We start from the raw sequence: 17,327 nt of genomic DNA on the forward strand, positions 1-17,327 counted from the left end.
ACACACACACACACACACACACACACACACACACACACACACACACACACGTAACAATGAAGCAAAGAGACCATGAATTTAAAAGAGACCGAAATGACCCCATTGGGAGCAGTTGGAGGGAGGAGCAGGAGGGGGTAAATGATGTAATTATAACATCAAAATTAAAAAATTTGAAAATCTAAACAGACAAAAGGAACAACCTTCCACACAAAAAAAAATTCAAAGTCAGATAATTTTGTTTCTGCAGCATACAGTTTTTTACATAAATAAATGAGGTAATTAGAAGAGAGGCTTTTGTGAGTTGAAGTACTTTCTGCAAAAAAATGTTCTCCGTAAGAGAGACAATCTAATGAGGACTCTTAACAGAGACTTCAGATGCTTGGTGTGCTAGGAGTAGCTTTGTTTCCTAGATGTGGCATCCTTGGAGCAAGCTCCTTCTGGAGATTAACATCACCTTGGATTAAATTAATTGGCTGTACGTAATCCCTGAGCACACATAGTAACAATAAATCCAAAGACATTTGTTTGTGTGAAACAAGCAGGTTGCATATCCAGTGACGTTTATACAAACCACTCAAATTATTTACTCTTTTCTTCATAAGGAAAGGTTCAAGTTCTGGTAAGTACAAAATTATTTGAAAGATTTCTCTTAAGAATATACTGTGTTCATTTTATTTTGCTTTTATCTTTCATATCTGGAATACAAACCTCTGTTTTATCTTTAACCATTAGAACAATAAATGTTATTAATGACTATTGTCTGTGACTAAAATCTGACAGCAATCTTTGTAGCATGTTGATACTGCAGTAGGTGAAAGCTTTAGTGTTGGAAAACTGTGATTCCAGTTTAGTGATATATGAGGAGAGCTTATTGTAATTTTGCTTATAATAGCATTATATATTTGTTATAGGAAACTGTGATGCATTAAAGAACTTGTTTATAATTCAAAAGTTATAGTTACCATAGTAACCAGTATGTAGCTCCTCTGAATCTCTTTTCCCTCCTGCCCAACATGACTATGGAAATTTGTGATGAAATGAATTCGTTTTGCTACAGTATCATGCAAATTGTTCTGAGAGTAAATATTCTGATTTTGCCAGTTTTCTATACCATCCTTCCTCAACTGCCTGAATTCTTACCACATGGGAGAAAATTAAATTGAAAATGTAGTCAAAGTATATGTGTATCTTTTAGATCCATCATTTATTTTTCCAGATGTGTGGGGGACCAAATACATCATGTTAGCAGAGGCAACTGTTTAGGTCTTAATAGGACAGAGTTAAAAGTGTTGTTGACTGAGACCCATTATAAGATAGGTAAGCATCCTCACAGCCAAACATGGTGAGTCGAAGGGTATTATATTTTCCTCCTTAACTTTAGAAAGTATTCCTAATTGCTCCACTGTCTAACTTTTGGTAGCGAAAATGTTCTGAACAGAGGAGCTAGCTATTCCATCATTAGCAAACAATTTTAGTATACATTGGGGTGGAGGCAAATACAATTTGTTATCTCCAGGGAGTCAGTCTGAAGAAAAGAAGCAGGTCTCAAGATTCCAGTTTCCTTATTATCTCTGTCTCCATTTATTCTGCAGAGTAAGCTGAGTAGATTAGTTGGTTTGTTTTCTAGGCAAGTACAAAGTTTACTATTGCATTATTCCAGTCTCACAGGGCATGTGTTTGGAAATGCTTATAAGAGAATTTCTATCCAGACTTTTAGATTTCACAAATTAAGAAAGAAATTTAAATGGCAAGTGGTACACTTTGCCATCAAGACTTGGTGCTCACATAGCTGGCCTTGCTCTTGTGTAGAGGCTCTTTGTTGCACTAGCTTCCCTTTCCTCCCAAGAGCATTCCTGCTACTCTGCATCTGGCATCTGAGCTTTCCCTCTGGACAGTGTTACCTTCCATTTGCAGCCTTCAACCTGGACTAGGCATCCCCTGTTGAGTATTTGCTTGGTATACTTGACACACCATCAGTTTACTCCTGAACTGCACCAAGACTTTTCGGGGATTCTTGGAGGGCACATGATTACAACAGGGCAATATCTGAGCCACTGCCTTGGAAAGAAATTTGGTTGACAACCTTTTGTGCAGTGATCACATTCTGCACCAAATGAAGATGGAACTTTTTGTTTAATGTTGGTGCTGAATCTTCATTATGTTTTGTGTTGTACCCACAGGGACTATATTACCATAGGCTCTTAAGCCTTACTGCACTAGTGCAAAACTACACAGCTTCCCAAAATTTTCCCTACTGACTTATTACACTACTGTGTGTCTCAGGTCTTCTAGGGCATGGTAATTTACTTCAGCTTGCCCTTTGTGGAATAGACTCAAAACAGGGCTGGCAGTGGTGGACTAAGAGAAAGGTTGGGGGAAGTTGTTGGTTCTTTCTCCTTCAGGTTTTGTCGTGTATCTGTCCCTTTTGGTCCAAGTTCAAACTTTTCTGTATCGTATTTGCCCAAAGCAAAGAAATATAAAGCTTTTAAAAGCCTTCACCCATGTACAAATCTGTTTCCCAAATGGCCACAAAGTTAACAGCATTTCAAACAGTGAGCTTCAGAAGACTAATTAAATTAAAGTTTTCACAATGCCCTTGCAAAGAGGTGCACTTCATTTTTCCAAAATGAGGTAAAAATGTGTCTCAAATACCCACTCATGAATTTTCAAATAAACAGTGAACCAACCTAGAAACAATCGGAGGTAAAGGGCTCTTGAAGTCTTTTAGTTTAATAGTGAAGGAAGTTTAAAAATAGCCATAGAGGAGTTGTACATATTTATGAGACACAGTGTGACATCTCAATTCAATATAATATACAATGATCAGACCAAGAGGAATGGGGTTACTATTTCCTCAGACATTCACTATTTCTTTTTGTTGGGAAGACAAAACATTTGCTACCTGAAATATTCAACTAAATGTTAGTCATACTGTTTAGAGCAAACAGAAGTCATTCTTCCTGTTTGCTTGTACTCTTCCACTGGTGAAAAAGCCTCTTACCTTCTTGTAGTTGGTAAGGGAAAAGAGATTAAGTAGGCTGCTCAAGGTCAGGTCAGTGATTATCAGAGGATCAGAAGAGGCTTCAGTTTTGCTGACCCCATTGAAAAGCTAGATTTCCTAGCCACTCACACACTTGTCTGCTCTGGCTACCTTTATTATCTTAAAAACTGTAATTACTTTAAATATCTGGGCTAATGAGACAGGAAACAGCTATTTCCTAGGTTGATCAAGAAATTTTTTCTTCTTCTGAATTGCACATAAAGATTTGCAAATCACTTGGGAGATGTATGAAGAGTCTTAAGTAATAGCTTGCAAATATTTATGTAGGTGATTTGGGCCAGATTTACAGTGCAAACATGCCTTCTGATATCTCTGTACTACCAACTAAATATTTCATTCAATTTGTCTTCAAGGATGCAGGGGTTTCTTTCAAAGGCACTAATAGCTAAACTGAATTAAAATAACAGAAATAGCCATAATATACTATAAAGAAAACCTATAGCTAGATAAAGCCTTTTTACAGCTTCCAATATTGTCACTCAGATTCTGACCTTAAGGACCACCTCTGTGGCTTACTAAAATGGCCTTTCTCTAATTTTCTCCTGATGTTCTTATTTTAGAACTCGTGGTGCATGCACAGTTAGATGGTACCATGTTTTATCAGTTCATAGAAATTCTGTCCCTTACTCAGTGAAGAGTTCCCAGTGTAAGCATCATGACGAATGATTTATCTACATTTTGCAGAGGAAGCATTTGATTAAGACATATCCATTACAGATATTCATGATTCATTACTTAATGGTATGTTTTTTCTCTATATGCTTATTGCAGATCTCCATAATACATTCTTTACTCAATGACACATGTCCCTTTAGATATACTCATTGCAGACTTCCATGATAGATTACATATAATGATACGTGTATTCACTATGACACATTCTTTACATAGATACTCATTCCCTTCCATTCAAATTTCTAGCTGAGCTTTAAGCCTTCCTCCTCCCATTGTTAGGTCATGAAGGATTAAATCAACAAATTGGCAAACTCTTACTTTTCTCATCAGAGGAGCTCTGATTTGTGTCTCTGAGTTTTTGAAGTCCTATAATTTTTTTTTAATTTTTAAACATTTACAAAGTTTAGTGACATTTAAAAACTGGGGTTGAGGATGTTGCTCAGTTGTTTAGTATGCACATGGCCTTGGTTAGATCCCTTGCACTGAAAACTAAAAGCAGAAATGAAGCAGCCCTACAAATACTATCCATAGATGTATATCACCCTGTGGTGCCTAACATCAGCTTTGTCTCCATGCTGAGGTCACTTGAGCCAATGTTATAGGCTTGGCCAGCTCGAGCAGTTCACCCATGGCCTGGGTCCACTGTAACCTTGGCCTGGGTCTGCTGTAACCTTGGCCTGGGTCTGCTGTACCTGTGGATTGTTATCTGCAACTTTAAGCAATTTTCTGTGGAGTGCCAGTCAGATTTTTCAAGAACTGGCTGTATGTTCTGACACATAGAGGAACCCTGGGTCCTTTGGAAACAGTGGAGGTGGGCAGCAAAACAGTATCTCAAAAGACAATTATTTACAAGATGTACACTGAAACTGAAATGATACAAGTAGCAGAATTACTGGACAAGAAAGGCCTGTTTCTTGGCCACTGTCATTTAAAGGTTTTATTCATTTTCTCAACTTGGCCTGAAGATGGTATGCAGATTCCAAATTAATTCTTTTTGTGGGTAGAAAAAGTTTCTACCCAGTCTGAAAAGATGCTCAGTGTAACTAACATGAATCAGTGTTCCCTGCTGAACTGAATGCCACTAAATTCCACATCTAATATCCAAATGGACAGGATCTCCAATTTTACATCAGCAAGGTAGGGCTTGGGACCCTGCTTGTGATTGTTTCAGGCCCACTGCAGACAACCATTGCTAGCTTGTTGGGTCAGTGTTGACAACCTTAGACCAGCAAATATATTTTCAGCAGTTCTCCTAGGGTAGTTTTCCCAAGATGCATGCTATATGAGCTTGCTGGACTAAGCTGGGAGCTGTCATCTCTGGGCTTACTTTTCTATCTGTGGTACTTAGCCAGCCCTCCTGATTTTCAACAGTCCTTTCCTCAGTTGCTTTTGTTTTTTCTTCTGACTTTCATCAGGAAATTCTGGGAACACTGGGAATGTGAACATATCTTCTGGGAGTGTGATGAATTAGGGGAGGACCTGACATTTCCTTTACTTGGCACTTTGGAACAACTTTTTTCCCTGGAACACAGCCAGCTGGAGTTTGGAATACATGGTAGTCTAGGCAAGGTTGGTGAGCATTGCATCAGGGTGGATGGCCACTGAGAGGGTGAGACCAGGCCATCTTAAGATTGCCTTGGTTCCATAGTAGCACCAGAAATTTGAGTCAGGTTTCATCCTCTGTGGAAGCTACGGGGTAGGGGTGTGTGCCATTTTGATTCTCCAGGTTTGATAGTCTGTGAGACTGTGTGGATGTCACATTGGTATGGTGCAGACCCCATGATGAGGAATGTTCCACAACCAGGAGCTGGTAGAGTTTATACACATATATCCCCCTGTGATGCATAGCATGGGGCTGAGAAGATTGCCTTCTCCCTCAAACAAGTGTCTGGCTGACTGGTCGCCTTTAACCAACTTAAAAAGTCTTACCTTAGGGCCACATGTGTATTGCCATGCTCAGTCACCTCCTGTTATGGAAAATGAATGCCCATTATGTAAAACAGCCTCAGCAGAACTGCAGGTTGGGGCCCAGTCAGATCCCATACTGAGAGCTATGAAACCAGTACAAGAAATCACACGCTCATTCAGCACTCAGTCAGAAGTTATACATTCCCATTTTACTTTTTACTTTTAAAAAATATTTTATTTATTTTTATTTTATGTGCTTACACGTATTCCATGTAAGGGTGTTAGAATCCTGGAAACTGGAGTTACAGACAGTTGTGAGTTGCCACACGGGTGTTGGGAATTGAACCCAGGTCCTCCGGAAGAACAGCCAGTGCGCTTAACCCTGAGCCATTTCTCCAGCCCCACATTCCCATTTAAAAATTCCTTGTCTATTTCTTAGGACACCAGTCTACCTTTTCTTGGATACAAATGCCATCCTGGTATGCCATAAAGGCTTCACATTCAGTTTTTTTGAAGTGTGTGCTAGAAATTCCTGCCAGTCTTCTGGGGGCCTTACCTAGTCTAGACGGTCCAGCACAGTCTCATCTTAGTATATTCAGAAACTCTGATTCTGGGCTTCACACTCCTCTTGGCTACTGGAAGAATATCCTGGAATCCCATCTGGAGTGAGCATGTCTCAGTTCTAGAAACTTCAGTGGGCTGAGAAGCCCCAGAGCAGCAGCCTCCCTGAACCAACTGAGGTCATGGTGAAGGAGATCTGGATGGGAGATTTCCAGAAATGCTGTGGGAATCTTTCTGAAATAAGCAAGTTGACACCAATGAGAGTAGAACGGGGGAGATGTCACTGGTGATCCAAAGCCAGAAGATGGTGAGTCTTACCCGTACTCCCACAATAGAAAGGTGCTCCAGCTGACCTGGATAAGGCTTGCTGGCGCTCTCAGCTCTGGCTCAGTAGCTGCTCTAAGCACACATGTGCACCTCAGCTCCTGAGACTTGGATCCTCAGGCCAGTTTGTATGCTTTTACACTCTAAAACCACAAGGTGGCGTGGGCAAGCAAGCAAGATTCTACAGAAGTCTATGCAGGTAATTAAGGCAATGTTGGACTGTTTCAACTGTTCTCCAGGCCATCCTGTTCCAGGCAGCAAATAAAGCCATGCTTGACAAACAGACAAGGCAGTGCTTTAAGTGAATCACTAAATAAACCAATATCTAGTAAATTGTCTTTTCAACCTTATCCTACTTCACAAATACAAATCTTTGTCACAACACTGTGGGAATAAGGTCTTCATTCAGTTATATGCCATGATTATCTTTTTGAAAAAAGATTTTATTTATTTTATGTAAGTACACTGGTGCTGTCTTCAGACGCACCAGATTGGATCCCATTAGAGTTGGTTTTGCGCCACCCTGTGGTTGCTGGGAGTTGAACTCAGGACCTCTGAAAGAGCAGTCAGTGCTCTTAACTTGTGAGCCATTTTGCCAACCCCTTGATTATCTATCTATCTATCTATCTATCTATCATCTATCTATCTATACACACATATGTCACAGTTGCATAGGGTTCTGCTGTCTTGACATATATACCATAAGTTATTTAAATTATTCTTTTTAAATTCTAAAATTTTTATTGTTAAACGTCCTCATTCTCCTCCCTACTCCCAGCTGAGAACCCAATTCAGGGACTTGAGCTAGGCAAGTTGTTCTCCCATTGAACTAAATCTCCCAGTTTCACTTACTTTGGTATTATTGTGGTCTCTTAAGATTGTCTTTCAAATTTGGCAGTCCACTTAATAAATATAATCCTAGACCTATTCTGCATGTCTTCAGCTATAATCAGCAAGCATTACCATTATTGCATAGTCTCAGTGGTACAACTACAGAACACTGCAGAAATAAGCCATTTTCTCTCCTCTTTAGGTCTCATCCAAAATGAGTGAGACGCCTTCTACTAGTTTTTCCATGGTTCAACTGACTTCTTATGAAGGTCAAGTTCCTTCTCGTCATTCAAATGTCACTCATCCAGTAGTGGCTAAACGTATCAGTTTCTATAAGAGCGGAGACCCTCAGTTTGGCGGTGTTAGGGTGGTGGTCAACCCTCGTTCCTTTAAGACTTTTGACGCTCTGCTGGACAACTTATCCAGGAAGGTGCCCCTGCCCTTTGGGGTGAGGAATATCAGCACGCCCCGTGGACGGCATAGCATCACCAGGCTGGAGGAGCTAGAGGATGGCGAGTCTTATGTATGCTCTCACAGTAAGAAAGTGCTTCCAGTTGACCTGGACAAGGCCCGCCAGCGCCCTCGACCCTGGCTCAGTAGTCGCTCTATAAGCACACATGTGCAGCTCCACTCTGCTACTGCCACCATGTCTACCACGGCTCCCGGCACGCTCCGAGCCCCAAGGAGGCTAGTGGTCTTCCGGAATGGTGACCCGAAGACCAGGCGTGTGGTCCTTCTTAGCCGGAGGATCACTCAGAGCTTCGAAGCCTTTCTACAGTACCTGACACAGGTCATGCAGTATCCCGTGACCAAGCTGTATGCCACAGATGGAAGAAAAGTGAATATACTGGTGGCTCTAAGTTATCTCTCTTGTGTGTGTGTGTGTGTGCGTGTGCGTGTGTGTGTGTGTGTCTGTAGGTCGGTAGGTAGGTAGGTAGGTACTGTGTATCTGCATATTCATGTAGGTATGTTCCAGTAGTCTTTTTCTTCCTGTCTGAATCTGACATGTTATTGGGTTGGACGGTGTCTCCTTTCTCACACCCTAGTTTCTTTGAATCTTGACTTACAATTCTTTGTTCAAGAATACAAGTTTTCACAGTACTTTTTAGAAGGGAGTGACCAAAAGTAGTGGTTTTCTGTCCAGAAAAAGCATTTTTCTAGTATCTGGAAAATGCATTTTTTTCTATGATCTGCAGTTCTACAACTTGTATGTATACAAGAGATCACCTTCAAGACTTGCTTGCTATTCATTCTACCGGGCCATTTTCTAATTGGCTCTGGATTCACAGGCACTTGGCTGTAACTGTAGTCTTTAGTGGGGAATACCACAAAGCTTTTAAAGATTCCTTAAATTATGGCAGAAAGCTATCTTGTCACTTTCTAGCTAGTATGCAGGATCAATAGTGTCTCTGGGTCTGTTTACACCCATTCCCCCAACCTGGCTAGATTATTTTGTGTATATGATTGGCATCTAAGAAAACGCATGGTGGTTATTTCTTTCAACCCTGGGAGGCTATCAAATAGAGCTATTTAAAGATATAAATATATCATATGGAAAGATCAGTACTTGCTCAGCGACTCTGGTTTCTTCTAGGTTCCTAGTCTCCAGGCAGTGATACTGAGCTCTGGAGGTGTGGTTGCAGCTGGAAGGGAGCCATTTAAACCAGGAAATTATGACATCCAAAAATACTTGTTTCCTGCCAAGTTACCAGAGATCTCTCATCGTGTGCATCGGAAGAGAAAAGCCAAGACAGAAAAAAGAAAGAGTAAGCCACTTATAAATAGACCTTATATTTTATCTCTGAAATATTTTTTGTTTTACCAATAAAAATTATATTTAATGGATCAGGTTCATTCACCACAAAGACAAAGATATGAGAAGACTAAAAATATTACAAAATGAAATTGGCTAATTTATAGTTGAAAATGGTCACAGAGGTTATCTGGTGACATTTTGAAAGACTTTTCCAAAATAATCAATGATATACATTTTTACATGGATGACATATATACTTTTTATTTTTTTAAAAAACAAAGTATCAGAATTTCTTGTTTTGGGAAGAGTTTTGCAGACTTGTATGTGACATCTCTGGTAGTTTTTGACTTTTTTCTGAATGAGCATTCCTAGCTGAGCACAGCAAGTCAATGGTTTATATATTAAGAAAAAAATCTAGCTATATGCTCTCCCCTCTGAAGGTATTCTTGTAAAATTATTAATCATCATTTAGAAACACTTCTTGATCAAAATAAAGAGGTTCATGTAGCCATTTCATGCTAGTAACAATAACCTAAATTGTGAGAATTTTATGATATAATGAACAGTGTATTAGTGTTCTTAGGATAGGGGAAAAAGAGGGTGTCTTGAGGCCCAAGAGTGTGAGAGAGGTTAAAACCATCACTCACTGTACTCATTATTTCTAAGAAAACATAAGTTCTGAGCCAGTGTGCTGATTGCCATTTATACCTGAATTTGAACTTTCATTCTTGGAATAATCCTTATTTTACAAAGTGGTATTCCTGTTCTTATTGCTAATATGGCTGAAATAATTTATTGATTTCATCTAATTATTTCAGAGACATACTCCTTTTTTCAATACACCTATTTTGTAGGTATTAATGGTCAAATATATATTATGCATATAGTAGTTCTGTTTTACCTTGGCCATTTTCTTAAGTTGCTTACTCTTTTTGTGTCTGTAATCAGCTGCTTATTATGAGTTTTGATAGAGCTTTGTAAGTTTTAATTCAAAAAGTTAAAAATGAGACATTTTTATTTATCAAAAATTATGAAAATATTTTTAGTTTTAGCTCTGAAGAGAGCATAGGCAGTTACTTTAGAGGATGTGTGCAAATCCACAAGGACTACTAGGAGGGATCTGTTTCACTCAGAAGCACAACAGCTAAAGTTAACAACAGAAACCTCACACTGAAAGCAACACTGGGCTGTGTCTAACTTAAGTGCTTTTTTATGTATATATTAAATTAACTGCACCAATTACTCAAATAAAAAATAAATATTATTTGATTAATCAAGCATTAAAGATGTTTCTGTTTTCATAAAGCTTTCATATACACTCAGATGTAGCCTTCCCATTTACTGCTCTTTCCCTGCCTTTCTTGCATAGATATATGGGACTTTATTAGATTCCAGCTTTGGTACTGGTAAGCATAGAAAACAAAACCACACAGAAAACATTTTTATCCAGTATAATACTTACACAGTTTGTACCTTATATATTTCTTATTATCATTCCCTTATAAAATTGTTAAAATTAAAATTCTGTGAATATCTCCACTAAAGTCTGGTTAGTTTGTTTTTTAATAGTAGTTTAAGGAAAAAAAAACCCAGAAAGTGCAGTAAGATTTCCCAAATAATCATTGACGACATACAGTTTAGAAATACACCTGTAACGTTTTATTGTAAAATACAGAGAAATGGTATTTTGTACTAATTTTCCTTTTTCTTCTTTCTTTGCTGCTTCTTCTTTGGGATACTTACAATTTTCTGCTCTCCATGTTGCATTTTGACATGACATCTTTCACTCTTAAAATCTTGCAAGTGAGCACACATACTCCTTCAGTCCTAAGACCCCAGACTGATTCCCCGGCCTCAGAGAAAACATATAATTGCTTTTCAGACTTTTCTGTAGCCCCTGAGAATTACTTGGCCTTAGAAACACATGATTCTCAGACTCTATCAGCACATCCTTCTGAAGATGGTGTTGAGAAATTGATTGTTTTTAATCAAGATGGTACTATGACGGTCGTGATGAAAGTTCGATTCAAGATAAATGAGGAAGAGACTGTGAAGTGGACAACCACTGTCAATAGAGCCGGTCTTTCCAATAATGACGAAAAGAGTAAGATAAGTAGTTATCCTGGAAAAAAATATAATCGATCATCTAGTTTAAAGCTTGCAGCATGTTCGATGTCTGAAGACATCACAAACACCACTCAGCAGGGCAGTTTGACAGAGGAAGAAAATACTCAGATGACAGAGCATCAGGCTCTGTCGTGTAGCTCTGCTGGTTGGGAGAATGCCTCTGTGGAGACAGAAATTCGTGGGAGCCAGAAACAAGTGAAACACTTTTATAGACCCCCAACCCCTGGACCAAGAAGAATGAGACAAAAGAAATCTGTAATAGGGACTGTCACCGTAGTTTCTGAAACAGAGGTTCAAGAAAACCAGTTTTCCTATAGTAAAGAAAGAGAGAGTGGAGAAAAATCTGAGTACCACATGTTTACACATTCTTGCAGTAAAATGTCATCAGTATCTAATAAACTTGTTCAGGTCAGTAGCAATGATGAGATGGAGTCAGCATTAGAAAGGACAAAGGAAAGTGGACTGCTCAAGTCACATGCCATAAATGCTGGTGCTATAGAAATGTCAAGTCAGAAGGTCTTAAAGATGTGCCATAACAATGCTTTAGCGTCAACTGTATCAGAGAACTCAGTTGTGGAAGAAGGCAGAGATGACAGTGCAGTATCAGGCAAAGACACTATCAAGCACTTCAGAACTTGTGGTAATGCCAGTGACAGCTTCAATTCTACTACAGCAGATACAACTCTTACCTCAGATAACAGCTGTCCAAATGACAAAAGTATTTCTGAGGCTCCTTCTCTAGGATCTCCTGCGCTCACCACAAGACTTGTTAATGAATTTGCTCATTGTGGTTTAACAGAACATCCAGAGAATGGAAAGCAGGTTTCATCCTCTTTTGCCAGCAAAAAGAAGAAGAAATCTCAGCAGCGAACAATAGTTTCCAAGGATAAGAAAAAAGTCATTGAAACCAAAAAAACTCCTAATAAAGTTGGAAAAATACCCAGAGCAGAAACAACTGCACAGGAAACACTATTGCAAGATCCAGACTGTCCTGATAAGGGAGGAAAAGTTTGTGAGGAGGGCCTTGTTACAAGTCCTACAGTAATTGAATTCAGCGATTTTTTCCCCAAAAGTAATTCCAAATTTTCCAAGAATTTCTATAAAAATAAATTAAATACTATTCAAAATCCCAAGAATCAAAAACTTTTAGCCAAAAGAAAATCAAGACCACTAAAGATTATAAGCATAGGGGGACTCAGAAAACAAGAAATTGGTCAAGAAGATAAAGTATTTTTCCATAATGAATCTAAGCTTCGTGAAAGTAATTTGGAAAAACAAAGTCTACTCCACATGTTTAATATCCTTGGGGAAGACCAGAAAGCTTTGCATAGACCACAGTCTCAAGTGGAGAAAGTAGCTGGAAACTTGAAAGGAATGACAAAAAAGAGTTGTGTCACAAAAGTTAATGATTTGTACATAACTTTGAGAAACCAGAAAAAACAAAAGGGAGTTAAATTAAAGTCAGATGCTATAGTAAGGAAACAGCACATTATAACCAGGGCAGATCCATTAGCTTCTTTGAAAAAAACTGATTTTCCTGAGGGTATTCTCCATCATTCAGTTAAGAGCTATGTACAGAGATGGTTGCAGAACATAAATCCATATCCAGATTTTGAGTATAGAAAGTCAGCTTCACTATGCCAAAATAGAACTAATATGGTAAATTATAGCAGTAATGGTTTCCCAGAAAATAATCTCCATATAACTTCTTCAAAAGGAAATAGTTTTTCAATAGAAAGTAATAAACTTAAAAGCAAAAATGCCAATTGGACAGACAATAAAAATCAAGAGACAGGTAAATTTCTTGTTTCTAAAGATAATGGTGAAGAACTTAATAAACATCCCTGTGAGAGCCAGGATGGGTTTCTGTATGATTCTTACCTGGTTTCTTTGCATGACAATTGTACTTTGTCACAGAACACTATTAACAATCCTAGTACTAAAACTCATTTATCTACTGAAAAGTCAAGGCCAGAAGTGAAGCTTGTTTACCAAGAAATGAACTTTGCTACAAAAGATCAAAGTATTGAGGTTGCCATTCAGGTAGATACTATGGGAGAGAATGTTCCAAAAGACTACTTACCAGCCCTGTTGCTTCCATACCTTGAAACTTTTGTTCCACATAATCAGAAACACCAGAATGGAATTTCTCAAATGCCAGGTTCATTAGCAGAGGTTGTCTTTCCTTCTGCAATATATAATTCATCTACAAATCTCCTTCTGGCTTGGATTTTGGTACTAAATCTAAAGAGAAATATGAATAGCTTCTGTCAAAGTGATGCTCATAAGATGACCAGCAAATCTTCAGAAACAGATGCATTGTTGGAAGTTCTGAAGCATGTTGCCATCACAGAGGAAGCTGATGACTTGAAGGCTGCTGTTGCCAACTTAGTAGAATCAACCAAAACTTGCAGTGGACCCAGTGAGAGAGAACAAGATATGGAACCAGCAAATTGTACAGCAGGCAGCCTTTATAGTGTGGACAAGTGTAATGAAAATGAGAGTACCCAGAAGACCCTCTTAGATGAAAGCTATTCTGTCAGGGGGGACTGTGTTTCAGAAATGATTAGCAAGTCACATAAATCTCCATGTGAGATGCGCACTGTGAGTATGACTTATCCTCCAAAAGGGGTAGATAACCAGAGTGATGCCCTTTTCACTAGCTCTACTATGAGTCAGTGCTCTACACATGATGCTTCTTTCCTAGGAGAACCCTGTTTCCTGACAGATGGTATGTGTTCCCATAAGACTTGTGCTCAGAAGAAGAATATCTGTGAGGCAGCTTGCCCAAGTAGTGAGACTCACATTCCCATCAGAGACTGCAATACAATTGACTATGTGAATTCAAAAGAAAACAAATGCACTGATGATCTGGGGTTAACTGAAGAACTCAAAACTGATGACAAAGTTCCAAAAAATCTAAGTATTTTGGCAGATTCTATGTATAAAAATGACTCTAACATATCCAGTTCATCTCAAAATGTCAATAAGTTAAGTTCCCAAGATATTTTCCTAAGTAAAACTTATCTAGAATCTGATAAGGATTATAGTCCTCCAGAAAAATTTCAAAATTTTCCACTTATGAAAATTGTGAATCAAAAGAAATCTATTTCTTCTGATAAGGAAGAATCAAGGACTTCTGAAGAGCCAGGGTCAATAACCAATAGCGTGACATCAAGTGAAAGAAATGCCATTTCAGAATTAGAATCTTTCGAAGAATTAGAAAGCCAAGACACAGGTATCTTCAATATAAAGGTAAGGGCTGAAGGAAAAGCTACTAAGGAATCAGTGAAAAAAGAATCAGAGGCTAGGATGCATTTGGAATTGATAAACATATCAGGGAGGAATATTGTAGAACATGAAAGAAGAAATACTGAGATTCTGGAGACAACGAATAGGGGGCAGGTGACAGCACCATCTTTAGTTTTTTGCTATGATTCTAATAAAAACACTGAAAAAGAGATCACTGTAGGAGAAACTAAGATGAGAGTTAAGTCAATGGTAGACAGCATGGAAAACGAAAGTTACACGGAGTCCTCGCTTAACTTTAAAAAACATCACAGAGGTCCAGGGACCTTAGACTGGTCAGATTATAGATCAAGCAGTGAGAGTGGATATCATTGCAAAACATCTAGCAATGATCACAATGATGACACCAGCCAAGAGAGAGAGTATCCTAGAGGAATTGTTAAGAGGGCAATAGAAAAGCTTTATGGCAAAGCAGAAATTATCAGACCACCATTTTTTCATGGGTCTATACACAAATCTCAAGTTTGTCCTTATAACCCTGTGGAAGTTCAGTGTGCTAAGGAAACCAATTTTTATGAGTCTGAATGTCAGTCTTTGGTCTCTTCTGAACATGTATCTAGAAGTTCACTCATGCTGCAGGAATTCCAGGAGGAAAGACAAGCTGAGGTTGATTTTAATGACACAGGTGACAGTTTTGGGGACAATGGCATAGAAAAGGTTACAAAACCAAGTGAGCATGACAGGGTCTTTATGGAAAAAGAGAAGGGAAAACTGATTGACAATGGTAAATGGCTCCTGAGAGAAAATCATTTGTGGAGGGTGTCATCGGACAATCCTGGCATGTACAGCAATGCAGACTCCACATCAGTGGATACTCTAATCGGTAAGAACAGCTTTGAGGTGCCATATTCACATTTCGGAGAGTTGGCTCCTGGTCCAACAATGGCTGAACTGTCTTCTTCAGAACTAGAGGAAATGACTCAACCCCTTGAAGTAAAATGCAATTATTTTAACTTCCCTCATGATAGTGACTCTGAACCTTTTGGTGAAGATTTTCTAGATGGGCAGAATAAAACTTGTCCCAAAGAGAAAACACCCAATCATCATAAAGAGGAAAAGGGTAATAATCCATCTGAAAGAATGTGTAGATCTGTTACTCAAGCCTTTGCTTCTGCTGGTAATAAAGTCCATCCTGTCTGCAGTGATGCTATTAAAACTCAGCCATTACCTGGAAGTAGTATAACTCATGGTGCACTTCAGGAAGGTGACTCTTTGGATAAACTCTATGCTCTTTGTGGTCAACATTGTCCAATACTAACTGTTATTATTCAACCTGTAAATGAGGAAGACCGAGGATTTGCTTATCGCAAAGATTCTGATATTGAAAATTCTTTGGGTTTTCAGTTATGGAGGAAAATATACCCACTTCTGCTACAGTCAAAGAAAAACACGTTCAGAAGTGAAAGCAGGAAAGTGAGTGTGGGCAAAGAGTTTACTGATAATACAATTGGTGATCTGTGTGATCAACTTTATATCAAAAGCATGATTGACTTGGTAGATAAAAGAGCTAACTCTTTGGGGGAGAAAATTAATTTGAAGAAATTCCAATTATATTTAAAGAAAAAGGTATCAGATCTTTTGTCCATGTTATTGCTAGTAGTGTGGGATATGAATTCTGTTTCACTAACCCCTAGCAATTGGACAGATAACTTCAAAAGTGTTGATGAGAATAACAACTTAACTAACAGATTCCAGAACTCAAGAAAAATTTCCAACCAAGTAGCAAGAGAAAACACCAGTTGCCAGCTGGAACTGTATGGTCAAGTTTACTTGTTAGATATTTGCCAAGATGAGAAATCCTTAAATATCAAAACCAGAAGTAAACTATATATATATTACATTTTAGAGGGTGAAGCTCTTTTCATCCTGGAAGAAGAAAATCAATTAAATATAGTAGATTCTGAAAGCCCTAATGAGCAGAATGATTTATAATTTCAATATTAGCACAATCATTATCCATCAATATGTTTTTCCCATAAAAAGATGCAGTACATGGGATCAAATTTAGGCTAGCTTCTCTAAGAAATTTTTCTCTTTCAACATGAGAATACCTTGGAAAACATATTCTTGGATAAAATGGATTTGTTTTTTTTCCACTGGCTTTGTTCCTTATTTCCTCAGTAATTAAAGTTTCATGTAGTTTCATTTTAAACATATAATTTTGTACAGCTATGACTTTGATTGATGAGGATATCAGAAATATGGCCAGGACAAGAAATAATGTCCTTAAAATATTGTCAACTACATATATGATATATTGAATATATTTGTGAATAAATGTAACTTTAAATAATTTCATTTATTAATTTAAATGCTGATTGAATAAAAAGTATCATTGAAATTCTTCAGTGCAATCTGCTAGTTTTTTGTCTGGAGGGTTGACTTCTGTCTCCTTAGAACATTCACTGAAGTTCCTAAGTATTCTGTAGGACAGTATTCACCATTTTTTCACCAAAAAATACATCACTACTAAGTTGTCCCTGTCCTAGAAATTATAATCTTTCATTCAAAATTTTAATTAATTTAAAAAATTTTACATTTGAAGTTAAAATATAATTACAGCACTTCTTTCTTTCCTTTGATTATTACTGTTACATGTGCATGAACAAATGCTTAAGTACAAACAACTATTTCCACTTTTCTTGTTTGTTGTATGTACGGTTTCAAGGCTGGCCACTTTGTGCTGGATAATGAATTAGGAGGCTCATCGCTGGGAAATGCTAATACTGCCTCTCTCAGCACTCATTGTTTGCCTAAAGTTCTTTATCTAGAGGT

The 17,327-nt window shown here is 38.1% G+C and overlaps 1 protein-coding gene across 1 annotated transcript; it reads left to right on the forward strand.

The window, feature by feature from the left end:
• The first annotated feature begins 429 nt into the window (after positions 1–429).
• On the forward strand, positions 430–16,902 carry Rp1 (RP1 axonemal microtubule associated). The gene is made up of 4 exons (XM_028773417.1): positions 430–619; positions 7,563–8,198; positions 8,955–9,126; positions 10,921–16,902. Exons 2-4 carry the CDS (start codon positions 7,575–7,577, stop codon positions 16,482–16,484), a joined length of 6,360 nt encoding a protein of 2,119 aa, XP_028629250.1. The 5' UTR covers positions 430–619; positions 7,563–7,574; the 3' UTR covers positions 16,485–16,902.
• Positions 16,903–17,327: the final 425 nt, after the last annotated feature.

The sequence above is a fragment of the Grammomys surdaster genome, unplaced genomic scaffold (genome assembly GCF_004785775.1).
Source record: "Grammomys surdaster isolate TR1022 unplaced genomic scaffold, NIH_TR_1.0 226, whole genome shotgun sequence".
NCBI lineage: Eukaryota > Metazoa > Chordata > Mammalia > Rodentia > Muridae > Grammomys > Grammomys surdaster.

Coding starts and splice junctions, on each gene's coding strand:
- Rp1 (XM_028773417.1), top strand. CDS start 7,575: ATGAGTGAGACGCCTTCTACTAGTTTTTCCATGGTTCAACTGACTTCT. Junction 8,199..8,954: donor ATGCCACAGATGGAAGAAAA/GTGAATATACTG, acceptor GGTTTCTTCTAG/GTTCCTAGTCTCCAGGCAGT. Junction 9,127..10,920: donor CAAGACAGAAAAAAGAAAGA/GTAAGCCACTTA, acceptor AAATCTTGCAAG/TGAGCACACATACTCCTTCA.